Here is a 25,921-nt window from a genome sequence, read left to right as displayed (position 1 = left end):
CCACACACACCACACACACACACACACACACACACACACACACACACACACACACACACACACACACACACACACACACACACCACCACACACACACACACACACACAACACACACACACACACAACACACACACACACACACACACACACACCACACACACACACACACACACACACACACACACACACACACACACACACACACACACACCACACACACACACACACACACCACCACACACACACACACACACACCACACACACACACAACACAACACACACACCACACACACACACACACACACACACACACACACACACACACACACACACACACACACACACACACACACACAACACACACACACACAACACACACACACCACACACACACACACACAACACACACACACACACACACACACACACACACACACACACACACACACACACACCACACACACACACACACACACACACACACACACACACCACACACACACACACACACACACACACACACACACACACATTGAATATTTCTTATTTCTAATGGATTTCTTATTGAATTTCTCATGAATCCTCATGGTATAAGGACCTTAAGTTTGAAATTTCAAGTCAATCAGTCAATTGGGAATGGAGCTATCGTGTTCACAGACACACACACACACACACACACACACACACACACACATACAGACCAATACCCAAAAACCACTTTTTCGGACTCAGGGGACCTTGAAACGTATAGAAATTTAGAAATTGGGGTACCTTAATTTTTTTCGGAAAGCAATACTTTCCTTACCTTTGGTAATAGGGCAAGGAAAGTAAAAAATTAACAGACGAGATAGCAGATAGCGCAGGTTTAGTCCGCTAACTCTAGCTATCTCTTTTAAAACGGCAGCCACATGTTTATAATATTACTTTTTCAAACCTTAGATCAGTTATAGAATAGACACGCCCCATTGTATATTCATACTGAAAGTCGATGAAGCCAACATCTACTGCCATATCGTGACATCAGCATCGGATAGAAAACTTTTCTGTAGAGTTTGTTTACATTGTTTTCCATAGCAGATTGCGTCTATTTCAGTGGGAGCGCAGTGGGAGTTTACCATTTTTATGAATAATAATTTACTTTCATCTGAAATAGACAAAATCTAAAAGCTTTCTATGCGATGATGACGTCACGATAGGGCGATATGGCAGTAGATGTTGGCTTCAGAGGCTAGACTTCCCAGCGTGTCTATTCTATAACTGGTCTAAGTTTCAAACTAACTTCAAGCTATACAAATTATCCACTTGGATCGCTACTGCAGTTAGCTAATAGCAGATGGTTTTAGATGGGGCGTTCACAATCCAGAGTTATCAAATAGCACTTTAGCTGGCTAAAACAACATTGTGAATACCCCTTATGTATGCGAAATGTTATGGATTTATAATAATCAACTAGCCGCGAATGAGTCAAGAAACAGAACAAATCCAAAGCTCTTTTCTCTGTTTCTGGTAAAAAGTCCTATGAAATGCAATAGCATCGGTATAATTCCTCAAAATACTTCAGATTTCCCCTTCGGAAACCTAAAAAAATCTGGTGTGGCGCACTCACACAACTTTCCTTGCCGTTATGAAAATTGATCACCTGACGCGCATCTAATAGTGTTCCCGCGCATCTCAAGTCTACTATTCAGTGATTTGAGCCAGCTGGTGACAGGGTAATAACGTTGGAGACACACATGAGGTCTGCTATCTCTTCATAGTGAATGATTTTATAGAATCAACAATAATTTGCAATTGAATAATAACATTTTCTCGAATTTAAATCTTATTTTCAATTTTAGGTGAAAATGTTACTGAACATTAATTGTAGAAATTTTCATGCTCAATCTACTCCACTTGATTTTTTTTGTTTCAATTGTATCTGAAGCCTGATAATTGGGATTCTATCTGCATTGATGGGGCGGAGCTCCTGAAATTTTTACAGATATGGGACTTGTGGCAGTTGATAGAGCTTATCAATGACTTTTGATCAAAATCGTGTGAATTTGATCAAAATCGTTGGAGCCGTTTTCGAGAAAATCGCGAAAATCATTCCGTTTTAATTAGGAGATGAGATATCGTGTACACAGACGCACATACACTCATACACACACACACAGACACACACACACACACACACACACACACACACACACACACACACACACACACACACACACACACACACACACACACACACACACACACACACACACACACACACACACACCACACACACACACACACACACACACCACACACACAACACACACCACACACACACACCACACCACACACACACACACACACACACACACACACACACACACACACACACACACCTTGAAACGTATAGAAAGTTAGAAATTTGGGTACCTTAATTTTTTTCGGGAAGCAATACTTTCCTTACCTATGGTAATAGGGCAAGGAAAGTAATACGAGTATGCTTATATCAATTGATTGATTGATTTGTATATGATATGTTATATGAATATGTATTTACGGCTGTAAATACATCGATGACGTTCCAAAAGAGGCTCCTGAGGTTTGACATCATCATTCAGAACCGCGTTGCACAATGCACGAAACTGCTGACTCAGTTCAACAGTTCCACGTCCTGATATGAGTAGAATTACCATAATAGCCTGTTTTTTTCATTCCGATATTGTAATTGTTCATCCAATGAATAAATGAATGAGTAAATACGCATACACTTACAAGTCATTTGATGGGTTCAAAGTCAGGTCAAGAATCCATCAATCTGGAACAACAAGAAAGCATTCTCCAAGAAATAAATATTGCACAATAATGCCTTTTTGTTGAAGATTGCAACACATTCCACACTCCACGGCTTCCCGTTCTTAAATAATCACTGTGAGACGGAAGTAAGCGTTGGAAATACTTTGTTTTGCCTCCACCCACTTTCCTTCAGTATTTCCCTTCTTGGAAAGTCTACCAAGTTTCGGCTTACTTCGTGCTCTTTCTCTTAACTCTTCTTCTCATTCTTCTATTTCTCTCCCTTTTCCCCCTTCTCTTCTTTCTTCTACGTACTCTTCTTTCTTCATTTCAACTCCTTTTTTTCTCCCATTCTCCCAATCTTTAGAAGTAGCACGAACACACTCGCCCACCACACTCAGCGAGTTTGATACTCAAACACGCACACATTCGCCCACACTCGGCCAGCTTGATACACTTTTCAGGACTCTTTTTCTGAACAGTAACTAAAGTACACTCCAGTCATTGATGATGGTGACAGGCTCCTCCATGCCTGCGACAGTGTTGTCAGATAGCCAGCCAGAAAGGAACAACTGTCTTTTACACACAATAACAGTAAGTTGAAGAAAGTCTATCATCTCAGTTTTTCAGTTAGTGATAACGTTGGGTTAGTGTACAGTAACTATGGTTTATATAGTTACTGTAGATTAGTGAGTTAGTTGGGTCAGTTGGGTGACTGATAGGGTATCGGTTTAGCTCACGCACAGGCCTTTGTTGCCTATGTAAGCTCTTTCCTATCTGCAAGAATAAAATTGTGATAGCTTGAGAGTTACATTGTTTAGTACAGTTTCATATTTTGTTATTTTGATTTTAGTCAGTACATTGTATTGATTCTTGAAGGATATATATATATATATATATATATATATATATATATATATATATATATATATATAAGTTATATATACTTAATTGCTTAAGATTCTATACTTAATTGCTATATATATATATATATATATATATATATATATATATATATATATATATAGTTATATATACTTAATTGCTTAAGATTCTATCTAACTGCTTTAAATTGTATTCAGAAGGGAAAAATGTATTGAATTGGTTATTCAACTCGGATCATTTGAATAACAGTAGTTATGCTATAGAATGGAGAATGATCGATGATTCTCATTCAAGCTCATTGGACTATTTAACAACGTAACTGCTGCTAAGTTGAAAAAAACGAATTCTGGCTACTTCAATTTACATAAAAAGTATTTTAGAATTATAACACCATCATTTTATTGGATAATGATGTAATTTTTTTTCAATTGAGTGTAATTTGGAACAATACGTGTAGAAAGATTACCGTGAACTATAGTATGGTAAGTATAGTGAAGTACTGTAGTGATAGAATGCATGTAAATAAGTGATATAGTGTATGACACACTTTCATCTTGGGGTGGAAAATTTCAGCTATCATTACTTGTGTTTAAATTTATTTATATATTTACTATTCATATAGAATAGATTCAACTAAGGTGTAAACAACAGGCATCCGCCCAAAACTGCTTTCAACCTTGATTTGAAATAGACAGTCCAGAAAACGCTTGTACATTTTGGTAAAATCTAGTTCAATCAAATAAAATGGAAACGTTGCATTGAAGAAACTGATCGAATTTTAATTTTTCTGTGCTTTCTGGTAGCTTCATTCCTGGAAAACAACACTAAAACATCACTCCTGTCGCTGTTAAGCTGCGTACAGACGTGAGCGCCACGAACACGCGCACTTTACATCAGCTGATGCCAATTATATTCTATTATATCTGTATCTTACCGTTTCTTTACTAGTAGTTCTGTGAACAGTAGACCTCGCGCTCAGTAAGTTACATTGACCTGTTGTTATGTTTTCTCAAAAATCAATAAATAATTTATCAATTTAAAATGTCTAGAAAAAATCCTAAATAAATATAGAGCTTTCTGTCCTATCGTACCGTGACGTGTCGTCCCGGAATGTGAGTGTGAGCGCTGTTATCAGAACTGTCTACAACGTTGATGGAAAGATTCAATTTTCAAGATGTTCGATGTTTTTGAACGGGTAGTATTATATTCAACTGTCTACTAACGTTGATGGAAAGATAAATTTTCAAGATGTTCGATGTTTTTGAACGGGTAGTATTATTGTCCACTAGACAGCTGATTTATGATGAATAATTCTATAGTCTGATTTTTACGTTAATATTGGTGTATGAAGGAGGCTCCTTTTTCCTTTTATATTATCCTTGAAATGCAAAATTTCCAAAAACATTGTATATACGTCGACGCGCAATTTAAAAAGGAACATACCTGTCAAATCCCATGAAAATCTATTACCGCGTTTCGCCGTAAATGCGCAACATAAAAACATATACAATTGAAATTGAAATTGAAATTTATTCACAACACTGACATATTTTACAAATATTTTTACAATGCAATCATTATGAAGAAACAGTATCATGATGGAAAAAAAGAAAAGAACTCCAGTAGCTTAACAGCTGTGGTTGAAGTTCAACACTATTGTTATTGTACATTATAATATGAACGAGAAAGTCACTTGATTTTGGTAACCAGAATTAAAAAAAAAATGAGTCTTTTTGCAATTTCACACAAACAGAATTAGAGCAATAGTAAAAAACAAAAAAGAAATGATAATAAAACCTGAAAAAAGAGATAAAATATAATTTCCTGAAGTACCCAAACATCTATACAATAAATATATAACATAAAAAGAATAAATAAAAAATGAATAAATAAATAAACCTCTGTCACCAGTCAATTTTTTAACAATTGATTCTAAAACCAGTCAAATTGAGCATCAGTAAAGTAACAAATGAAGGCAAAAGTTAAATTTAGTTCAAAATTGTTTAAAATACTACAAGGAAATACTGAGGGAGAAATACTATTAATTCAATAAAACCGATTTACGCGGGAAAAAAAGGAAGAAAGTCTATAAACATTTAAACATTAAGAGAAATGCCAAACCGTCGACTTGAATCTTAGACCTCACTTCGCTCGGTCAACAAATACAGATATAATCAGCTGATGAAAATTGAAATGCACGTGTTCATGCTGGCACTCGTATCAATACGCAGCTTTAGATACCAATCGATTCATAAGAAGCCAGATCAACATTATTTTCTGAATCCAACTTCCGAATTGGAAAAGAGAACAAACTGGTGTTCCGAATGGAGAATCTGTGTCGCTTGGATCGTGCAAAAATTAATTTCCGGGTGTACTAACCTACTGACGATTGTTGATGTCGTGACAATAGGCGAACAATGTCCGTATTCTTGAAAAAATATTCACATTCTGATGGAAATTCGTGCGACAATGGGTGTGGCTCGACTGCTAATTGGTGGACATACAATGGGGACACAACGCGAACGGAAAAATGGTCTGAATAATGAGAGTCTGGTGATGAGAGGTGGTTGAAATTTATGGCAGCGCTGTATTTTCTCAAATCATCCTATGTTCTAATTAGTATTATCTTGGTGACAGCTATGAGGAGCGGCACTTAGTGTCAGCACTACTCTTATGAGAAGGGCTATACAAATGTTTATCATATAAGTACTTATTTATGAGAAAAGCTGTCAGTTTGAAGTGAATTAAGTTCTCCAGGAAACCAGGAGATGACAGTATGAATGGTGGTGGTTGAATGATATACCAATTCAATTCAGCTCTCGGTTTAATTTTTCTTTTCGTAACTGTGCATTTTCAAATTATAACTATTATGAAAATTTGAGGATCCTTCTAATAAAAAATAAGAAGATTCAACTCATTCCCCCACTTATTTATTGTAAAACAGTTTCCTTTCGCATAATTGATTGGAACTCTAGTTCCCGGTTGCATAGAATTCAACCGTGATTAAATTAATGCAACGAGAGCTAATAAAGGAAGCCATCTTTTCGAAAAAGTTTTCTCTGATTGGCTTTCGTAGATTCAATCATGATTAAAATTTAACAGGCTTTTGTGTAACCGGGTTGTTTTCAGTGATCAAAAATTATAAATAGAACTCTGGAATCTAATTTTCGAAATAGGTACTGGAAGATGATATAATTTATTATTATTCATTGAATACATACATACATATCCGGGTCCCGTTCCAGCTAGTGCCGGGTCTGGGTGTTTACAATGCCTCTCCATCTTGTTCGGTCCTCCCACCATCGCTCGTCCTCCACCTGCCGCCATCGGTGTCCTCTCTTCTCCACTTCGTTGGCCACTGAGTCTGTCCATCGTCGTCGCGGTCGTCCTCTTGGTCTCCTCCCTTCAATCCTCATCTCCTCCATTCTCCTTGGCAGCCGATCCTCTCTCATTCTCCTCATGTGCCCAAACCAGGGTAGTCTCATACTTTCAACCTTTTCCCTTATACTCCCCATGTTCAATTCTCTTCTTATATCCTCATTTCTAACTCTGTCTTTTCGTGTCTTCCCCTTTATTGCCCTGAGGAACCTCATTTCTCCTGCCTGTATTCGACTCCACTCTCTTTCCGTCATCGTCCATGTCTCGGCTCCGTATAATATGATGGGTACGTAATACATCTTGTACATCATAATCTTTGCCTTTTCTGGTACTTTTCCATCCCAAATCAAATGTTTCACTGTTTGGTAGAAATTCCCCCCCTTTTGTAATCATTGAATAATGAAGTGAAATTATTTGATAGCCTGATAGTTCTGAATTTGAATTCGCTGTTAATATTCTGATTAACTAGGTAATCCAGCTCATAAAGTATCTTTTATGGACTAATGTGTTTCATTCAGCCTTAAGCCCGTATGCAGACAACGTTAGTATAGACAGTAACTTCTGTCTAGTAACTTTTGTATGCAGCTACTCTGATTGAGCGGAGAAATGTCAGCTGATCGTTTAAACCCCGTTTGAAACACATTATGACAAATCAAAACATATCTACAAGTGAACGTGGTTTAGCGTTGAGGTTAGTGTTAGAATATAGCCCTAAGAATGGTTAATCACTGATATTTTGTTCACTCTTTGTTTCATTACTCGTAGAATTCCATAAAATAGGAAGAAAGGGCAATGGTTATTGAAATATTGTAAAATTTGAAGGAAGTTTCCTTGCAGTTGATCTTTAAATTTGAAATGGGATTAGTATCCGATGATTAGTTGACATCTCCCATTGATGGTTTTGAAAGTTTTATTTTGAAAGGTGATAATTAAGATAGCGAGTAATAGAATTTTATGAGCATTTGCTTGTGAATGACCTTGAGTCAAACCTACAATTTTCTTCATTCATAGCATAAGTTTGACTTAAAGCTGCGAAATTTCCATATTATAATCCTATACAATGCTTCCACCCCTTATGAAATATTGCATAAACTATGAAGAAAGATGTTACTAATCTCAAAAAATTAGTTTAATATCACTGAATTCATAAGAAATTTTCAACTAGAGTTTTCCAATGCTCTCAAAGACTTGATAAAATGCCGTGAATTATCACCAAAGATTCCAGGAATCTGATAGTCTTAAAGAAGCTCCTTCCAACATCTCGAAAGGATAAGAAAGTTTCAGCCTATATAACAGACCTGAACCACAGATAAAGTATTGCTAAAATCCTTCACCTGTGTTCTAGAGGAATATTTTCCTGGAATGGCCGCAGCTTTTTTGTTACTCGAAGTTCAAGTTTGTCTGAATGAACGCCATTTAAACCCACGCCAAAGCTTCAACTATGAAATTTCCCTCGTGAGAGATCATCATTGTTTTCTTCCCCCTCACTATATTCGTCCGTTAACGAAGCTATTACCGTCTCATTTTATTATACCATTCTCATGAGTTAGCGCCGCTTTTGACAAAGCAATATTTAGATCATTGTTCCATGATATAATAATGGGAGGAGTTTGTGAATCGATATCTTTTTTGTTCCCCTACTGGGAAACGTGGTTGTAAACTTTTTCGCATCGTTTATAATGTCGGTGATTGGAGATGTTATAGAGCATCGTTAAAGCTGTGGGAATTTTATTAAATTCATTCTGGAAATCACCCAGCAAAGATTCCATTCTCCTATCGGTTCTAAGTGTAATATTGATAATTTCATCTGACTGTAGAAGAAACTATGAAACTTTTTTCAATTGCCTATAAAAAACAAATCCAATTTTGATCCCCAAATATAAATGAATAATCATCCCTAAATAATTGCAATCTATAATATAATAAATGGAAGAATCGGCTTATATACGAGATGTAAGAGATGGAAAATTCACGAATGACACATCATAACTTCTGAACTACTGGGCTGATTGACTTGAAATTATGCATATCGATTCGTGATTTACCGAGGATGGTTTTCCTCTTGTCAATTTGATGATTTGTAAGTTTGTAACTGAGGTACTTCATTGATTAGATTTTTCGAGGTACTTCTCAAGATTCTCCTCTTGTCAGTTTGAGATCACAGTGGATGAAGCATTCAAACGACAGCATTAGACAATACTGAACAACAACAGCAAAGATTCAAACGACAACATTAGACAATACTGAACAACAACAGCAAAGATTCAAACGACAACATTAGACAATACTGAACAACAACAGCAAAGATTCAAACGACAACATAAGACAATACTGAACAACAACAGCAAAGATTCAAACGACAACATAAGACAATACTGAACAACAACAGCAAAGATTCAAACGACAACATTAGACAATACTGAACAACTACAGCAAAGATTCAAACGACAACATTAGACAATACTGAACAACTACAGCAAAGATTCAAACGACAACATTAGACAATACTGAACAACTACAGCAAAGATTCAAACGACAACATTAGACAATACTGAACAACAACAGCAAAGATTCAAACACTAGGAAGAACTGCACATGTTGTAGTTATACTCTCAATCATGCAGAGAGAAACCTGATGATGATGATAACAACGCGACGCAGACTTGAATTGCTTTTGAAATTCCAAGGCATACAAATTTTTTGTTCATATATAATATTATAGAGAGGAACGTGACTAACAAGTAAGGCTAGCTTCACACGCTTTCGGTTTCATTCGGCTCGGTTCGTTTTCGGTTCGGTTTAATTCGTTACCAAAAACGAATGTGGCTTTCATTCATGTCAGGTGTTTAATTCGTACGGTTCTAATTAGGTAGTTTCTTCTCAAACACAGCTGTGTTTGGATTTTCACAGTTCATGCTGGTATATTTAAATATAACAGCTTGTGTTAAATTGTAAGATGTTATTCCTTGAACAACAAAATTTTAAAGTTAATTAAAAATTGTGAATTATTTGAATAGTTTCTTTTCGATTATGTTTATTTTGAGGTTATTTTCAATTTTCAGAGAAATTATTTTTTTTAATTGAAAATTTGTTCCTTGTTTTGACACATGGTATATGAACTTCATCTCTTTCTCCATTGATAAAATCATGTAATATTCGTTGAAAAATAAACAAAAAATTAAAAATTTCCCTGAGTTTTAATTTATATCTTTCATATTTATTTAGCAAACTATCCATTGAGAAAAAATGTTCCTGTGAACTAACAGAAATGAATTGACCATATTCATTTATTCATTTATTCATTTATTCATTTATTTTGACTTGGAAAATTTTGAAACAGATAATCACGATATCAGGTTAAAATAAAAACAAAAAAGGCAAGCATGTGTAAAAGACTTTGTTTTTCCCTGTTTCCCTGACAACGAATTCGAATATGATGAAACCTATTCGTGTCGAGGGGGCGTTCGGTGCTGTGCGGTTGCTATTCGGCACCGAATTCAAACCGAATCATCGTTTCACACTTATCGGAATTTGCCGAAAACGAAACGAACCGAACCAAACCGGAAGTGTGTGAAAGGAGCCTCTTGCTAGCAACGAATTGAAACCTGATGGAATTTATTAGAGTCAAGTGGGCGTTCGGTTCTATGCGGTTTCTATTCGATACCTAATTCAAACCGAATTACCGTTTCACACTTATCGGAATTTGCCGAAAACGAACCAAAAACGAAACGAACCGAATGAATGTGAAACTAGCCTAACAAGTAAGAAACCACAGTCGCTCACGTTTTCGTTGCGTTCTGTATCACCTGTGCTCTCTGTATGTGAAAATACTCCTATATTATAAATAAAGATTATAAATTTAAGAACCCTTTTAACATTTTTCAATCACGACATGTTTCGGCTATGTAATGCCATTATCAAGACTTAGTCGTGATTGAACAATTTTAAAAAGGTTCTTAGGTTTCCAATTTTTATTTATAATAGAGGTGTATTCAATAAATGATTTGATCTGAAGAATTTTAAAAAGGTTCTTAGGTTTCCAATTTTTATTTATAATAGAGGTGTATTCAATAAATGATTTGATCTGAACAATTTTAAAAGGGTACTTGGATTTATATTTTCAAGAGTAGCCCTGAGGAAAAAAATACCACCTATATTATAATTATGCAGCCTCATCATAAATATTGAAATTGTAGTATTGACTAAACTCTTGTGTAATCTTATATCTAATATCCAGTTATCTGTATGACTGCATCTTATATCCAGGTACATCTTCTTCTTCTTCTTCTTCTTACAAACAAGGATTAGGCTTTAACCTGTTCCGACTCACATCTAGCCAATTATTCAAATAAACATAAAAATCCTATTATTGCCAATGCTTGCGTGGTCTGCCAACATCTCTTTTGCCTACTGGCTGATAATTATAGACTTTAAATTGTATTTTTTCAGCTGACATTCTTTGAACATGCTCCCTCCATTTGTGCCGGGCACTGTCTTTAATTCAGGCCTTTTCCCAAGTTATAATAGTAAATTTAATACGCAATAGACTAGAGCCATTATTGTAAGTGAGTTAGCGAAATAAATTATTTTCTCTCTCTATTATGAACGGCCATGACTTCGAGTTTCCCATGATAGATATTTAAAAATTGTGGCTCCGAGTCGTCGAGGAATGTAGATTATGGAATTATCTCTAAAACTTAGCCTTCCTGGCGCGACATAAAGTGCGATAAGTGGGAAAACAGCAAGCATTGAAATTATAACAAAGTACCGATTTTGCAGTTACTATTTGGTCCAAAGGCTGTAGAAGCCACGCGACGATTGGTCAAATTGATTCCATTCGCCCAATAGGAGACCTGTTTCTAAATACAGTAGTGGGGATTCCCCAGTCGAGAGACCAGATTACGTTCCGGAGGACACTTTGCTAGGAGCACTACGAGAGTAAAGATGTAGTCACTATGTTTCCCCCTTTTTGGGCAGGTTTATAAGTTTATTTCTGTAGTTAATGTAGGAGCTAGTTTTATTTTTTATTAATGTTTAAATTTACGAGTCGTGCCATGTCCTGAAAGGTTTAATTGTGTTTCTTCATCATGTACGAATAATTGTTTCTTCAAATAACCGCTAAGGTACGTAAAATAAGGTTAAAATAATTTAATTGATTGAAACTTCCATAAGAGTATTGAATTAATTAAGCCTGTTATTTTTCAAGTTAATAATATTGAGTGAGAATAATCCTTTTGATTTTATTAGTGATGGAAGATAATTATAAATTTTTTTCTACAGAAGTATAGAAAGTTTTCAGTTACGTTACATTTGAGTTATTGTTCCTGGAGATATATTATCGTAGAGTATTGCTGAAAGTCAGGAAGATAGCCTTTAAATTGAAATGAAACTTTTAAGAATTGTTCATATTGAGTTTATGACATTTTTTAATTTATATTTTTCAGACTCTGTTTTCTTATGTCATTAAGGCTTTTGAATGATTTAGTAAATTTTTTATGATAGAAATCTTAATAGATGAAGAAGAAAGTTTTTCTTCTCTAGGAAATTAATATTAATGAATGTTCAAATTTTAATACAATTTAAATTATTTTCTATGTGTCTACTAATTTTATTTAATTAAAGGTGAATCTTATAAGGCAAACATTATCTTTCCTTAAAGTGAAATTTTCAATATTTTTTTTCTTTTATTGTGTTATAAAGTGTCTTGTTTTATTAGGTGATAAATTCATAATTTCAGTTGATACTAGTTTTTGGACTTGTATTTGTAGGTAGATCAAATCATAAACTCTGGAATGTTCATTTTTAATTAAGGTTCTGAGCAGTTTTGGGCGAATGCCCGTTATTTACACTTGGATTGCGTCCTAAAGTTCATAAATAATAAATAATATAAATGTTGGCTAGCGCACAAGTTTCCAACAATACTAGCCGAGCTACTATATGAAAAATTATATTTGATTTTGCAAACCAAACGAAAAATATCATAAAAGTTAACATCATAATTAATGAAGTATTCATTTTTCTAAAAGCATTATATTAATTTATTACGAGTGTTTTCATAAAGTTGCTTTGTATATTAATGACACTCTGGCAAGTAAATCCGTTTTAATTCAATTTTGAGAATGAAATCAGAACGTCAAGATAAAATCTAAATTAAATAATTGATAACTCCTGTTTTAGCTTTTGATGAATTGTAGGAAGAGTTAGAAATTAATGCTGTAATACATTTATTTACAGCGGTTCATGTGTGTCCCCAAACCAACTTCTTGTACTACCACCCCTTTGGTTCCGCAACTTTATGTAAAACCGCTTCAAGACACCCGTTCAGACGACAGGTCTAGGGACGTAAGAGGACGTCGCCGTCAAGCCAAATTCAATCGGTAAAAGCTCACCGCCAAAAACAAGGTACTGTAACCCCGACGATAAAGCAACGTACAAACCAACGAAAGTGCAGTGTAGTGAAACAAAGGTTCATTCGAGAATGTCAATAAAAGGTGGGGATTCAAAATTATTATGAAATGGGTTATATGGGTTACTATCGACGAAATTTGGGTTCAACGGGTTTTTTCTTTCTTGAGTAATTTCATGTTGAAATTGATTGGTTATTTTATGACTGATCTTGTTTGGTTTTGTGACGTATTGCTATCTAAACGGGGATAGTAATGCGCCCCCGAATCAGATGAAGAATGTCAACAAAGTAACATGATATTGTTGTTTCTGTTGTTCGATTTTAGCTGCCAATGTTTATTGAAACTGTTTGTATTTTTCAATTATTTCAAATTGTAGTGATTTTCTATAGTATAAACCTATTAAATCAGGCATGGCAAGATTAATTGAAGTTTTCTTGACTCTAGCCCGTTCACCTGCATGAATTAGGTATAGACTCAGGTATTTTCTAGATGTGTCGGCCTATTTCTAAATTCTAAATTTTATTCAAAATTGTCTTCTTTAGCATCTTTAAAAAAGTGCAGGCACACATTGATGCCGATTCTTCGTAACTCTTTCATTCATGCTGCAGATTTTCAATTCTTTCCTAATATCTTCATTCCTGAAATGATCTCTTCTGTCACATCTCTTGGTTTCCAGGTACATAATGACTGTAATTATTTTTCCCTGATATTTGCTCTAATGTACCTGACGATGTCCATAAAGTAAATTAAAATAATGAAAGCCATTACATTTAATCCCACGCCCAAGCTCTAACCATGAAATTTCCCCTGTGAAAGATTATCACTGTTTTCTTCCCCCTCCCCATTCATGATGTTTTCTTCCCCCTGACGATGTCCATGTATTTGTATAAATAATCACGACAATAATGAATGAATTTGAATAAATTTGAAACTTGAAAAACTAGTAGCTCTGTGAACAGTAGACCTCGCGCAGTTATAACGTCGTCCCAAACCATAAGCACATCCACACTGATACACTAACTATTTATTTGATCAGAACATGCTCACAGAAGATTTAATATTATCATATAACGCTTTCCGGAATTTAGCGCGAGAAAACCAGAAGACATCTAGGCGCCCAGACGAGCTGTTATAAGTTCTTTGCATCCTATTAAATAGTGCATAAAAATTGCATTCAATGAGGCATGCAATGAGGCATAGTCTACACAGCTGCTAATTTTTTACCAAGTTACATTGAGATATTGAATTGCATGCGTCATGGCATGCATTTTATAGTCAACTCGACAGCTGATTTATGATGAATAATTCTATAGTCTGATTTTCACTCTAATATTGACGTATGAAGTAGGCTCCTTTTTCCTTTTATATTATCCTTGAAATGCAAAATTCCCAAAAACCTTGTATATACGTCGACGCGCAATTTAAAAAGGAACATACCTGTCAAATTTCATGAAAATCTATTACCGCGTTTCACCGTAAATGCGCAACATATAAACAAATAAACATATAAACATATAATTAATAATAAGTAAGTAGTCAAAGTACGGCTGCTCCTTCCCCAAGCTCGAGCTTGCTCTTTTGGGGAAGTAGTTCCTTATGTTTATTTGTATTAATTAATAATAAGTAAGTAGTCAAAGTACGGCTGCTCCTTCCCCAAGCTCGAGCTTGCTCTTTTGGGGAAGTAGTTCCTTATGTTTATTTGTATTTCCTATTGATTCATTTTGTTGTTATATTTCTAAATTGTGAATTATTGTAATGCTTTTTCAAGGAATAAATAAATAAATAAATAAATAAATAAAATAAACATATAACATATAAACATATAAGCATATAAACATATAAACATATAAACATTCAAACATTCAAACATTCAAACATTCAAACATTCAAACATTCAAACATTCAAACATTCAAACATTCAAACATTCAAACATTCAAACATTCAAACATTCAAACATTCAAACATACAAACATTCAAACATTTAAACATTAAGAGTTCTAGATTCCTGATTGACGAGAGTGACATTGAATTCTCGATTATCTACTTCCTTATTATTCAGCATTATAATTACATCACACATGGATTATCTATAATTGAAACCTTTGTGATTCAAATTTCGTTGATGTGCGGGATGAATGAATGTGACTGCATCCGGATTTGAATGCATCAGAGTTCAGAGATCTTCAGTTTGTGCAAGTGAAGACATTTGAAGCGATGTTCTACACTTTTTGACAGCAGAGACATCTGAAGGAAGCCTGCCAAAGGCAGCACTAATATTGTTGTCATGTCAGGAGGGTCGCGTCGTGCTACTCCTTGCAGTAATTGATTCAGAGCAGCTTCAGTAATTGAGACCAAGCTCTAAGTTTGATCGAAGCTCAAAGTTCTAATTGAATTATCTTGTGTGGAAGATTGCCTGAGAGTATGATCGGGAATATGCAATGAGGAGACCGCACCACTCATGCGCAGGTCGATGTCATCAATTTTCGAATATTTATGGCAGTCACTCAACAGAGATTAGTTCATTTAAATCAGACCTTATCAAAACGGACTGAATTACTTATCTGGCTTAGAATATCTTAATATTCTGAATTCGGATATCGTAAAAAAAGATTAGCTCATTTTAAACAGACTTTTTCTTTCCTTGCCCTATTACCATAGGTAAGGAAAGTATTGCTTTCCGAAAAAAATTAAGGTACCCCAATTTCTAAATTTCTATTCGTTTCAAGGTCCCCTGATTCCAAAAAAGTGGTTTTTGGGTATTGGTCTGTATGTGTGTGTGTGTGTATGAGTATGTGCGTCTGTGTACAAGATATCTCATCTCCCAATCAACGGAATTTCGATCTAATGCAATTCAAGATGACGGCTGAAATTGCAAAAATGTTGTCAAAAACAAGGTTTTTCATGATTTTCTCGAAAACGGCTCCAACGATTTTGATCAAATTCATACCTTGAAAAGTCATTGATAAGTTCTATCAACTGCCACAAGTCTCATATCTGTAAAAATTTTAGGAGCACCGCCCCATCTATGCAAAGTTTTATTTTAGATTCCCAATTATCAGGCTTCAGATACAATTTGAACCAAAAATTTCAAGTGGAAAAGATCTAGCATAAAAATCTCTACAATTAATGTTCAGTAACATTTTCACCTAAAATTGAAAATAAGCTCGAAATTCGAGAAAATAAGATTATTCAATTGCAAACTGTTGGCAACTGTTGATTCTATTAAATCATTCACTATGAAGAGATAGCAGACTTCGTGTGTCTGCAGCGCTATTGTCCTGTCACCAGCTGGCTCAGATCTTTGAATAGTAGACTTGAGATGCGCGGGAACACTAGCGCCAGGTGATCAATTTTCATAACGGCAAGGAAAGTTGTGTGAGTGCGCCACACCAGATTTTTTGTGTAGTTGAGACGTTGATATTGTGGTAATATCCTATTATATTAAGCAAGCAATTTCTGAATTTATACATCTGGTTATTTTTATATCTAGTTATTTTTATATCGGGCTATTTTTTTATCTGGTTATTTATGTTTAACTGATCTCGAAAACGGCTCTAGCGATTTTCACGAAATTTGGAACATAGTAGGTTTATGATATAAAGATTCGATTGCACTAGGTCTCATCCTTGAGAAAACTCGCTAAACGACATTAAAAGGATAATTCATCCTTGGCTGAAACAGCTGTGGATAGTAAAATTGTGAGTATGTGAAAAATCAAAATATCGCATCCCCGAAATTCATAAGATGACGTATAGGCAGCTGTGAAATATAAACACGATCATTTTAGAGAATTGTGTTCTGTTCATCAATAAATAAAAATAACGAGCGAAGCTCGGTGCCCCGATATTTTATATCAAATAAGAAGACTAAGGAATTGTCAAAAACCACAGATTTTATTGAAAGTTAGAGAAACCGGTTTCCATTGTTACACCACGGAATAAGCATACAGTGTAGTGTTTCTAATACAATGTATGTAATACACTATTTCTGTTCCTATTACAGTGTTTCAGTTTACACTGTTTCTATTACAGTGTATGTAATAGTGTTTCTTTCCTCTGTGGTTACACCATTGTCAATCTCTGATAAACTAAAACTAAATACAAGAGCAGCAGAATTTATACTAGTAGATGAGTACTTACTGCTATTGGTAAAGGGCATGAATGCCTGCCATTGGCCCAGTTGGACAGTCTCCTCCATTAAGTGGGAGCTGGGCCAATGGCAGGCGTTCATGACTTGACCAATAGCAGTAAGTACTAACCTACTAGTATAAATTCTGTTGTTCTTGTATATAGTTTTAGTTTATCATAGATTGACAATGGTGTAACAACCGAAACCGGTTTCTTCTCTGTGATTTTTGTGGTTTTTGACAATAATTTCTGAGTCTTTCTATTAAATTTAATTTAATCAGACCTTGACTGAGTCATTGTCAATATTGTAGAACCGTTCCATAATAATTGAATAAAAACACAAATATGTTGTCAAATTCTACACTGTTTTATTTAGTACACGACCAAGGTTTCGTGACTACACCGGTCACATTTTCAAGTCACATTTTCAGGTCACAGTTTCAGTCAACTTGAAAATGTGACCGGTGTGGTCATGAAACCTTGGTCGTGTACTAAATAAAACAGTGTAGAATTTGACAACATATTTGTGTTTTTATTCAATTAACCAGACCTGTTCAAAAACGATTAGCTGTAAACAATGAATCATGAATGTGTAGGTATTTTCTGGCTTCTAATCTTTTGAATTAACTCAATAATTCTTGAGTTGTCATTAATTTTATTGAGTGCAACATTTTATTTTCAACAAGAGTTCCTTCCGATTACACTCATATCTCTTGAATTCAATCGTACTTTATTAACCGTGGATTTATGACGCTATTGCATTGCCATCCGATTCGATAATTGGATCCTGTAGCATTGGATCGATTAGTTGTTGTCACTTAACCAAGGTTGAATTTAACAGAGGTACGAGCAGCCGAGAGCAAGTATCTCTTTCTAGATCTGAAGATTAAACTTAAATTTTTAAATTGGGTAGTAGCATAGCCACCTCTAATACAGGTATTAGAGGTGGCTATGGTAGTATTTATTTATTCATTTATTGTATAAAATACTATAATCATAATACAATTATGACATTGGAGGAAAAACTAGGCTGAGCCTGAAATATTTCTCTCCAAAAATTTTGATAAAATGTTAATGTTGTCCAAAAGATAAGGCTATGTAATCACACACTGCTTCGTTACTTGATTTTCGGTCCAGGAAAGATGATTTAAAATTTTGAATTTTGAAGGTTGATTTTATACTCTAAATGAATCACAGAATGTATCACAAAAAAATAAAAACTTTAGAAATATTGCACTCCAGTAGTCTTGGAGTGGAGATGATTGTATTTTGATTTATACTATCCCATAACGAATAAAAAGACTTGAATTAGCACAATCACTTATAAGAACAACTATATAAAAATTATATCATACTAATAAGTTTTATCATACTAATTTAAACAAAAAACAAGAAACAAATAGATGTAGTCCACAACTAGACGGTTGAGAAAGGTTGGCCCAGGCACGGAAAATTTTCGCATGATTTAAGTTTCTAAGTGTTTTTCATCTATTTGTTTCGTGTTTTATGTTCAAATTGAAAAAGTATATCGTGATATTCTAAATCACTGATGTTGTTTACACCGACCATTCAGCAGTTGCTGTAGTATGAAAGCTCCGCCCACAATCGGCGTGTCTTGACTCGACCAATCACAGCTTTCCATCACGATGAATCATTCAACAGCCAATCATGAGACTCTATTTGATGCAATGCATTCCGCTGCTCTTTTTTAATGATTACTAGCAATTGATTATGGTGTAGCAATCGAAACTAATTCCATACATTCCCAACAAATAGGTTATTATGACAACTCAAATATTGGACTAGCAAATGATGGCGGTCATCTCAAAGATTTGGAAATATACAGTGTATATCTAGGCAGTTAAGACTCATGAGCTGTATATTTGTTGTGTATCTGTCCTACGCTAAATAAAAAATACAACTCAAAGTCGTTTCATTCAATGCTGTCAGATCTGTATCATTCCCATTCTATTCAAATTCTGCTGTAAGCCACTTGGTTGACATTCAAAGGCCTTGTAGGGTACATGGAATAATCTACTTACATGCTCTTACACAAAATTAGTCTATTTCAGCCAATGTAAGCTGAAGACTTAATATAAAGTCTATTGAGACTTAATGGGAGGCTGCAATTGTCTCAATGACAATAGAAGCCAAGGAATTATCAGCTTCTCATAGTACGGCTTCATATAGTCAGGATTTCATTAAGGGAAATTGAATACGTTAACAGTATTATTACTCTGTTAAGCAGATTATTAATAAGCTCGAATGTGTAATATCAATCTAATAATTGTTTCAAGATTATACTTCTGCCTTATATATTTATGCTATATATCATATCTGCTATACATAGTTCTGCTTATAGTTATCAACCTGGATTGTTATTAATTTCAATCTATACAAACTGCACCGAATTTGATGATTTTTTTGGTTGTATTCGTTATGCTCAGGACCTGGTTTATGGCCCATCAAATTTATAATCCGACTTCAGGACTCTTTCCTACGGTCCTTCAAAGTTTACATGTAATCCTTTAATCTTCTTGTAATCCTTACAAGCTTCTTATCAATATGTTATATCCCTACTGAACAATCTATACTAACTGTTATCTCTTATACAAAAATGGATACTCTAGTTTGTTCATATTCCTGAATGCTTTGGATTTCTTTTGGAATTTGTGCAATGACGATGCTGTTGTGTTCGTCAATAAATGTAAATTGATGAGTTCGGTATACATTAATTAAAAACTGAAGTTATTTTATTTATCATAGAATTTTAAAAAATCTGCATTGATTAATACTGTAGCTCGCCTATTATCTAACGAAATTTAGTCTCATCTATTATAAATGAATATGTGAATAACATGAAGAACTTAGTTGTCACAACGCTGTTTGAGACAAATAAATATGATTAGACGAACGTAGCGAGTTCCTAATTTTTAATTGAGGCTCGAGTTGTTGTCCGTTTGTGGGGTTGTTTGTTCGACGATTACTGTTGATAATTTCATCAACAAACTTCAAATTCTCAACACTTATTCATAGCAGTATTATACAGATCGAGTTCGTTGAGCAATAAGATCAACTACTATTTTGTAACTTTTTTCTCTTCAATACTTAAATTACGACATAGCAGTCTGATTTTTCTTCTTTTTTACTCAAAGGGATTTGATTTGATTTGATTTCTTGGGAGAGAGATTTCTTGCTCAATACTACTGTTTATCATGTATTCAATAGACAGAATCAATGACCACGAGAGGAAAAATCATAAGGAATATTGTAAATCGATTCGAACTGGAAATTTCAATAGAACAGCTAACATAATATCAGTGGTAGTTTCAGCGATTTCTCCAGCCCATTGGCAGGGGGAGGGGCTCTCTTTTTCCACATTTTCCATTTGTATTTGAGAAAGTATCAATTGAGAATAGTCATTTTTCTGTATTTGAGAAGTTGTAAGATGTAAATGAGAACATTAAATTGTATTTGCGGAGTTGTCACTTGTAATTATTGAGAATAGTGAATTGTATTTGAAGAAGTATCATTTCAATTTGATAAGACGTCAATAATATTGTAATTGAGAAATCAAATTAATAACCTAGCTCTCTTGTTCACAAATTGAAATACAGAATACAAGATCGCTTTCCGCTAAAATTATGTACTGCAGTGCTGATGATAAGGTTGAACTCATGACGCAAGTGAATTTTTTTCTGTTTCTCAATTGATAAGTTCTCATTTAATCTGACATTCTCTTAAATAAAACTGACTATTCTCAATTACGTTTGATTATTTCTCGAATAAAATTGACTTTTCTCGTTTGCATCTAATTTTTTCCAAATACAACCGACTATTCTCAATCACATTTGACTACTTCTCGAATAAAATTGACTTTTCTCATTTGCATCTAATTTTTCTCAAATATAGATGATTATTCTCAAGCACAACTTATATCTTTTCAAATTAAATTGATACTTTCTCAAATACAATAAATTGTAAAATGTATAATAGCTTCAAATTTGTAAAATTAAATGATTCCTCACATATCTGTTGTTCTGAAGTTGAAATCTATCAAGCGAGATGTTCCTGTTGAAACAATTTCTTCATTCAAAGTGCACCAATCAGGGTCGAATAATTCAATTCACCGAACCGATCAAATGCATTCGATTGGGTGAGTGATTTTTGTGGAATGGTAAAATATTGGAACCGAAGCAAATAAATGGATGTTACACTCAGAGGTGGGTGTTATCTAATCCAGACTAAAAGCGATTTCAACGGAAAACTAAACTTTTTCAATTTCCATCAACTACAGTCACTTTACGCTTCCATTAAACCGAGCTCCAGGAATAAACTGGGATGTGCCCAAATATGAACTCCACTGATTGATGCGATCAAAGACTTTGATGAGTGCTATCAAGGGTTGATGGATTCATGAAAGTGCTTGATTAGTGTGATGTGGTCTACATTGTAAGGGTGAGAAGACGAGGATAGAAATCATTTAATGGACACATGAACTTGAAATTAATTAAACCTACTGTCTCTGTCATTTTTTACTCTTTATTTCCCACACTCTCTCTTCTCAAGCTAACCGGAAGGAAGAAGTCACAGACAAGGTTTTAGAGAGAGATAAGTTTAGTGTCTACTGTTTTTTTTACGCTGTGGCTACAGTTACGGTAACCGTAACTCCATTCGCGTTCCGGTAAACATTTGCGCAGGCGCGGCTACCGCTATTTCCTTTTGCATTGTGGTGTTGTTGGTTTTTGGTGACATGGCTATGATAACCTATCGTTTCAATGAAGTTAGTTAGAAATAAGTTAGCTAATAATGAAGTTAGTTAGTTACTTAGAAATCATTACCATGTCACCAAAAACCACAAGCACCACAATGCACATGTAAATAGCGGTAGCCGCGCATGCTCAAATGTTTACCGGAACTCGATACGAGCTACGGTTACCGTAACTCTAGCCACAGCGTTTTTTTTAACCATAGAGATATATTCAGTACATTGATAGTTTACACTAATTTTACAGTTAGTCCAATTATATAGGTGTACAAGATTATATTTATCAAATACATCAACATATTTGTAGTTGTATAAATCAACATATTTTATATTTCACTCAGTAGACAGCCTCTTTCTCCAACTCTTTGAAACAGATGTTGATAGCTTAATATATACTATATTATTTTCTTCGATATTTGTAATTGATCAATATTAGTACAGAACTGTTGAATAATTATTATTTATCTCTTAAGTTTGATTTAATTTTATTGTCAATTTTTGTAAATTTTACCATAGGAAACAGCCTAGTAACAATTATCAATAAAAATATCTATCTATCTCTTTAACTGATTCCCAGCATTAGTGTTACCCTATGACAGCTATCCTGTCATATCTTCGAAAAGAACAGAGGAGTAGGTAAATTTCGTTGGCCAACGGATTGGTTCTGTATGATGGATCAAAGAATATGTGTTGAAAATTCCAATTTGATACACGAATGCATTTGAGAGTAATCGTCAAACAAACTCACAAAATGAAAACGATCCGGGGCTCTAGAAATCAGTAAGAACTCGCTAGGATCATCAATGAATGTTATGAATGTTGATTATAATATTGCAAATATTAAGGAATTATATCAATGAAAAACAATTTATGGGAGAAATCGAAAGCAATCGTCAAACAAACAAGCAAACTAACAAACGACAACGACTCGGGGCTCAAGTCGTAGGTAAGAACTCGCTTTGCTCGTCTAATAAATGTTATGTACTTTGATTTACAAATATTACGGAGATAACACTAAATGACATGATAAATTATCCAATATGTTTTTATTTTTAATCGATAATTGATGGTTTCTGATTGATAATTTATTATTGTTGTTTGTTGCAGTAATGGCCGCTGTTGTTTTGGGTTTGTGGCTGGCAGGACTTGGGACTCCGTTTCTTGTGATGTCGTCACCAGCTCCCGCCATGACAGCTCCTATCGCCGGGATCAATCAGGCACTTGACACATCAGACTCGTTCAGGCAATATCCAGGTGAGTAGATACACTATGTATTCCACCTCATTCATTTATTTCATCTATTGGTTGTACCCAATGTACCCTACCTATAATACATTCTAGAATATACTCTAGAGTACATGAGAATGCATTAGATTATGATTAGAATGTATTCTAAGTACATTGGTTCTACCATACAATAACACTAATCTAGTTCAATCTACGTATAGCTCCTCCATAGTTCTACCTTCAACATTATACAACATTATTACTATTATTCTACAACATTATTTAACATTATGACGTTCAATGTCAGAAGAGTTAGAACCTTTCATGTACCAAGGTCAAGGACCCTTCATTTTTTAGTGAAAAAAACATGAAGAACCCAATACATAACCTATAAACTTGAGTGTTAATAGAAAGTGACATTGGTTGGTGCGACGAGATGGAACATCCAAAAGGATCTCTCTGTCAATCAAGGCCATAAGAATGAATAAAAAAAGGACCCTTCATAACTTCTGCTCTCGACTATTCAAAAGCGTTTGTGAAGGTGTTGATGTGCATGGCCCTATTGGTGAGGTTAGAAGGCGCATCATTGAGCTATCCCTCATAGAATTCAGTGGTAGAATTGATTCACTTAATATGATGTCCAGTTTTATAGAGTAAATCAAACCTACAATTTAAACTCCTCAACTATTATACTTGAATATTTGTTGTTATTAACTCATTTTTTTTCTTTGTTCCTCTGTTTTCATCAATTTCCTTTCCAGCAGTGGTGCATGTTTCCCCTTAACCTGTTTCTATGCTCAATTGTATTCTTTTTATAGCTTATTATCCTCATACTGTATTTATTACTAATACCAAGATTACTTTCAATATGCTTTCATCATCATATTTCCTTATGTATTTGAAAATTGCATGTACTGTATCTCCTTTTTTAGTAACTTGCTTAATACGATTGTAAATTGTAGCGAAGAAAATTGTAGTGAAGTAAATTGTAGTGTGTGTTTTGGGCTTAATGCCTGTAGTCTTCTTTGTTCTGTAATATATAAATAGATGAATTATTCTACCTTCAATATCATACCAATCTTCTTCATAAGATATAAGGCTAGTTGCATATTGAGACGCAACGCGTCGTGACACGACGTGAGCCGAGTCTGCTAGATAAGTTAATATCATAATGATCATTTTGTTATGTTCACATCGAGTCGAAGCCACGTCTCAATATGCGACTAACCTAAATAAATATAGTTCAAGAAAAAATCAGGAAAAATGAAGACTACAATACAATACAATACAAATAAATTTTATTCCCATCAATATACAAATAAACAATCTTATCAATAAAATTTACATAATATTCAAAAATACAATATATGAAATTTACTGCAAATATAAATAAATTGCACTTTTTCGGAAATTAACCTACTCAACTATGGGAAACCCATGTTCTAGAGCAGGTGTAATAGAATCATAATTTTCCCCTCCTCTCCTGTTTAACAAAGATATGAGTGTGTAGGAAAAGAGTGTGGGGAAAATGAGTGAATACGAGAGAGAGAATAGTGAGGTCCATGCTATTTACTTGAAATACCACTACAACTCCAAGGTGAAGTTGACGATTCATATTAGTGATCAAGTTCATAGCGGTTACAGAAACTATGTAACTATGGTTATATAGTTACTGTAATATGGATGAGTGTATTTTAATGTTGACTCTAGGCTGAATTGGAAAGACCATATTGATAAAGTGGCGGGTAAGCTGTGTAAGGGATTGTTTATGTTAAGAAAATTGAGAACAGGAGTAAGTCTATCAGTGTTGCGAATAGTATACTTTTCTCATATACACAGTTATTTATCTTATGGAACATTATTGTGGGCTTCCCAAAAATATAGTATTAGATTATTTAGACTGCAGAAAAAAGCTGTGAGAATAACATGTGGTCTTCCTTCAAGAGGACACTGTAGGGATAGCTTCAAATTGATTGAAATTATGACACTTCCTGCTGTGTTTGTTTATCGATGTCTCAATCATGTCAAGGTAAATTATAACTCCTATGTTTAGCAGGGTATGTGTCACAGCTATAATACTAGAGGTAGGAATAAACTAGTCTTTGCCACTATGCAAATACTCAGAAAACTTTCTATTACGTTTCTCTGAAACTTTTCAATGCCTTGCCTGAGAATATAAAAAATTACCATTAAAAATATTCACGAATAGAGTTAAACGATTTCTGTTGACGAATCCAATTTATGAAATAGAAGAGTTCTATGACGTAGTTGACAATATGCTTGATTAGCAACTAGGTACTCTCATATGATTATGTCTTATGAGTGTGTTTTACTTATATTGTTATGAAAATAAT

At 34.4% G+C, this 25,921-nt stretch overlaps 1 protein-coding gene across 2 annotated transcripts in view; it reads left to right on the top strand.

The window, feature by feature from the left end:
* Positions 1-25,921, top strand: part of LOC111052589 — a 100,173-nt gene that overhangs the window by 60,933 nt on the left and 13,319 nt on the right. The window contains exons 1-2 of one of the 2 annotated variants that reach the window (XM_039424750.1): positions 3,235-3,368; positions 23,448-23,594. In XM_039424750.1, coding sequence (XP_039280684.1) covers positions 23,450-23,594 — 145 coding nt within the window. In that variant the 5' untranslated portion in view covers positions 3,235-3,368; positions 23,448-23,449. Of the gene's footprint in view, positions 1-3,234; positions 3,369-23,447; positions 23,595-25,921 lie in introns of those variants that run through there. The other variant, XM_039424749.1, reaches the window with a different exon arrangement.

Source organism: Nilaparvata lugens, chromosome 3, assembly GCF_014356525.2.
Source record: "Nilaparvata lugens isolate BPH chromosome 3, ASM1435652v1, whole genome shotgun sequence".
Taxonomy (NCBI): Eukaryota; Metazoa; Arthropoda; class Insecta; order Hemiptera; family Delphacidae; genus Nilaparvata; species Nilaparvata lugens.
The sequence above is the reverse complement of the archived record's forward strand: the minus strand, read 5'-3'. Positions and strand labels throughout refer to the sequence as shown.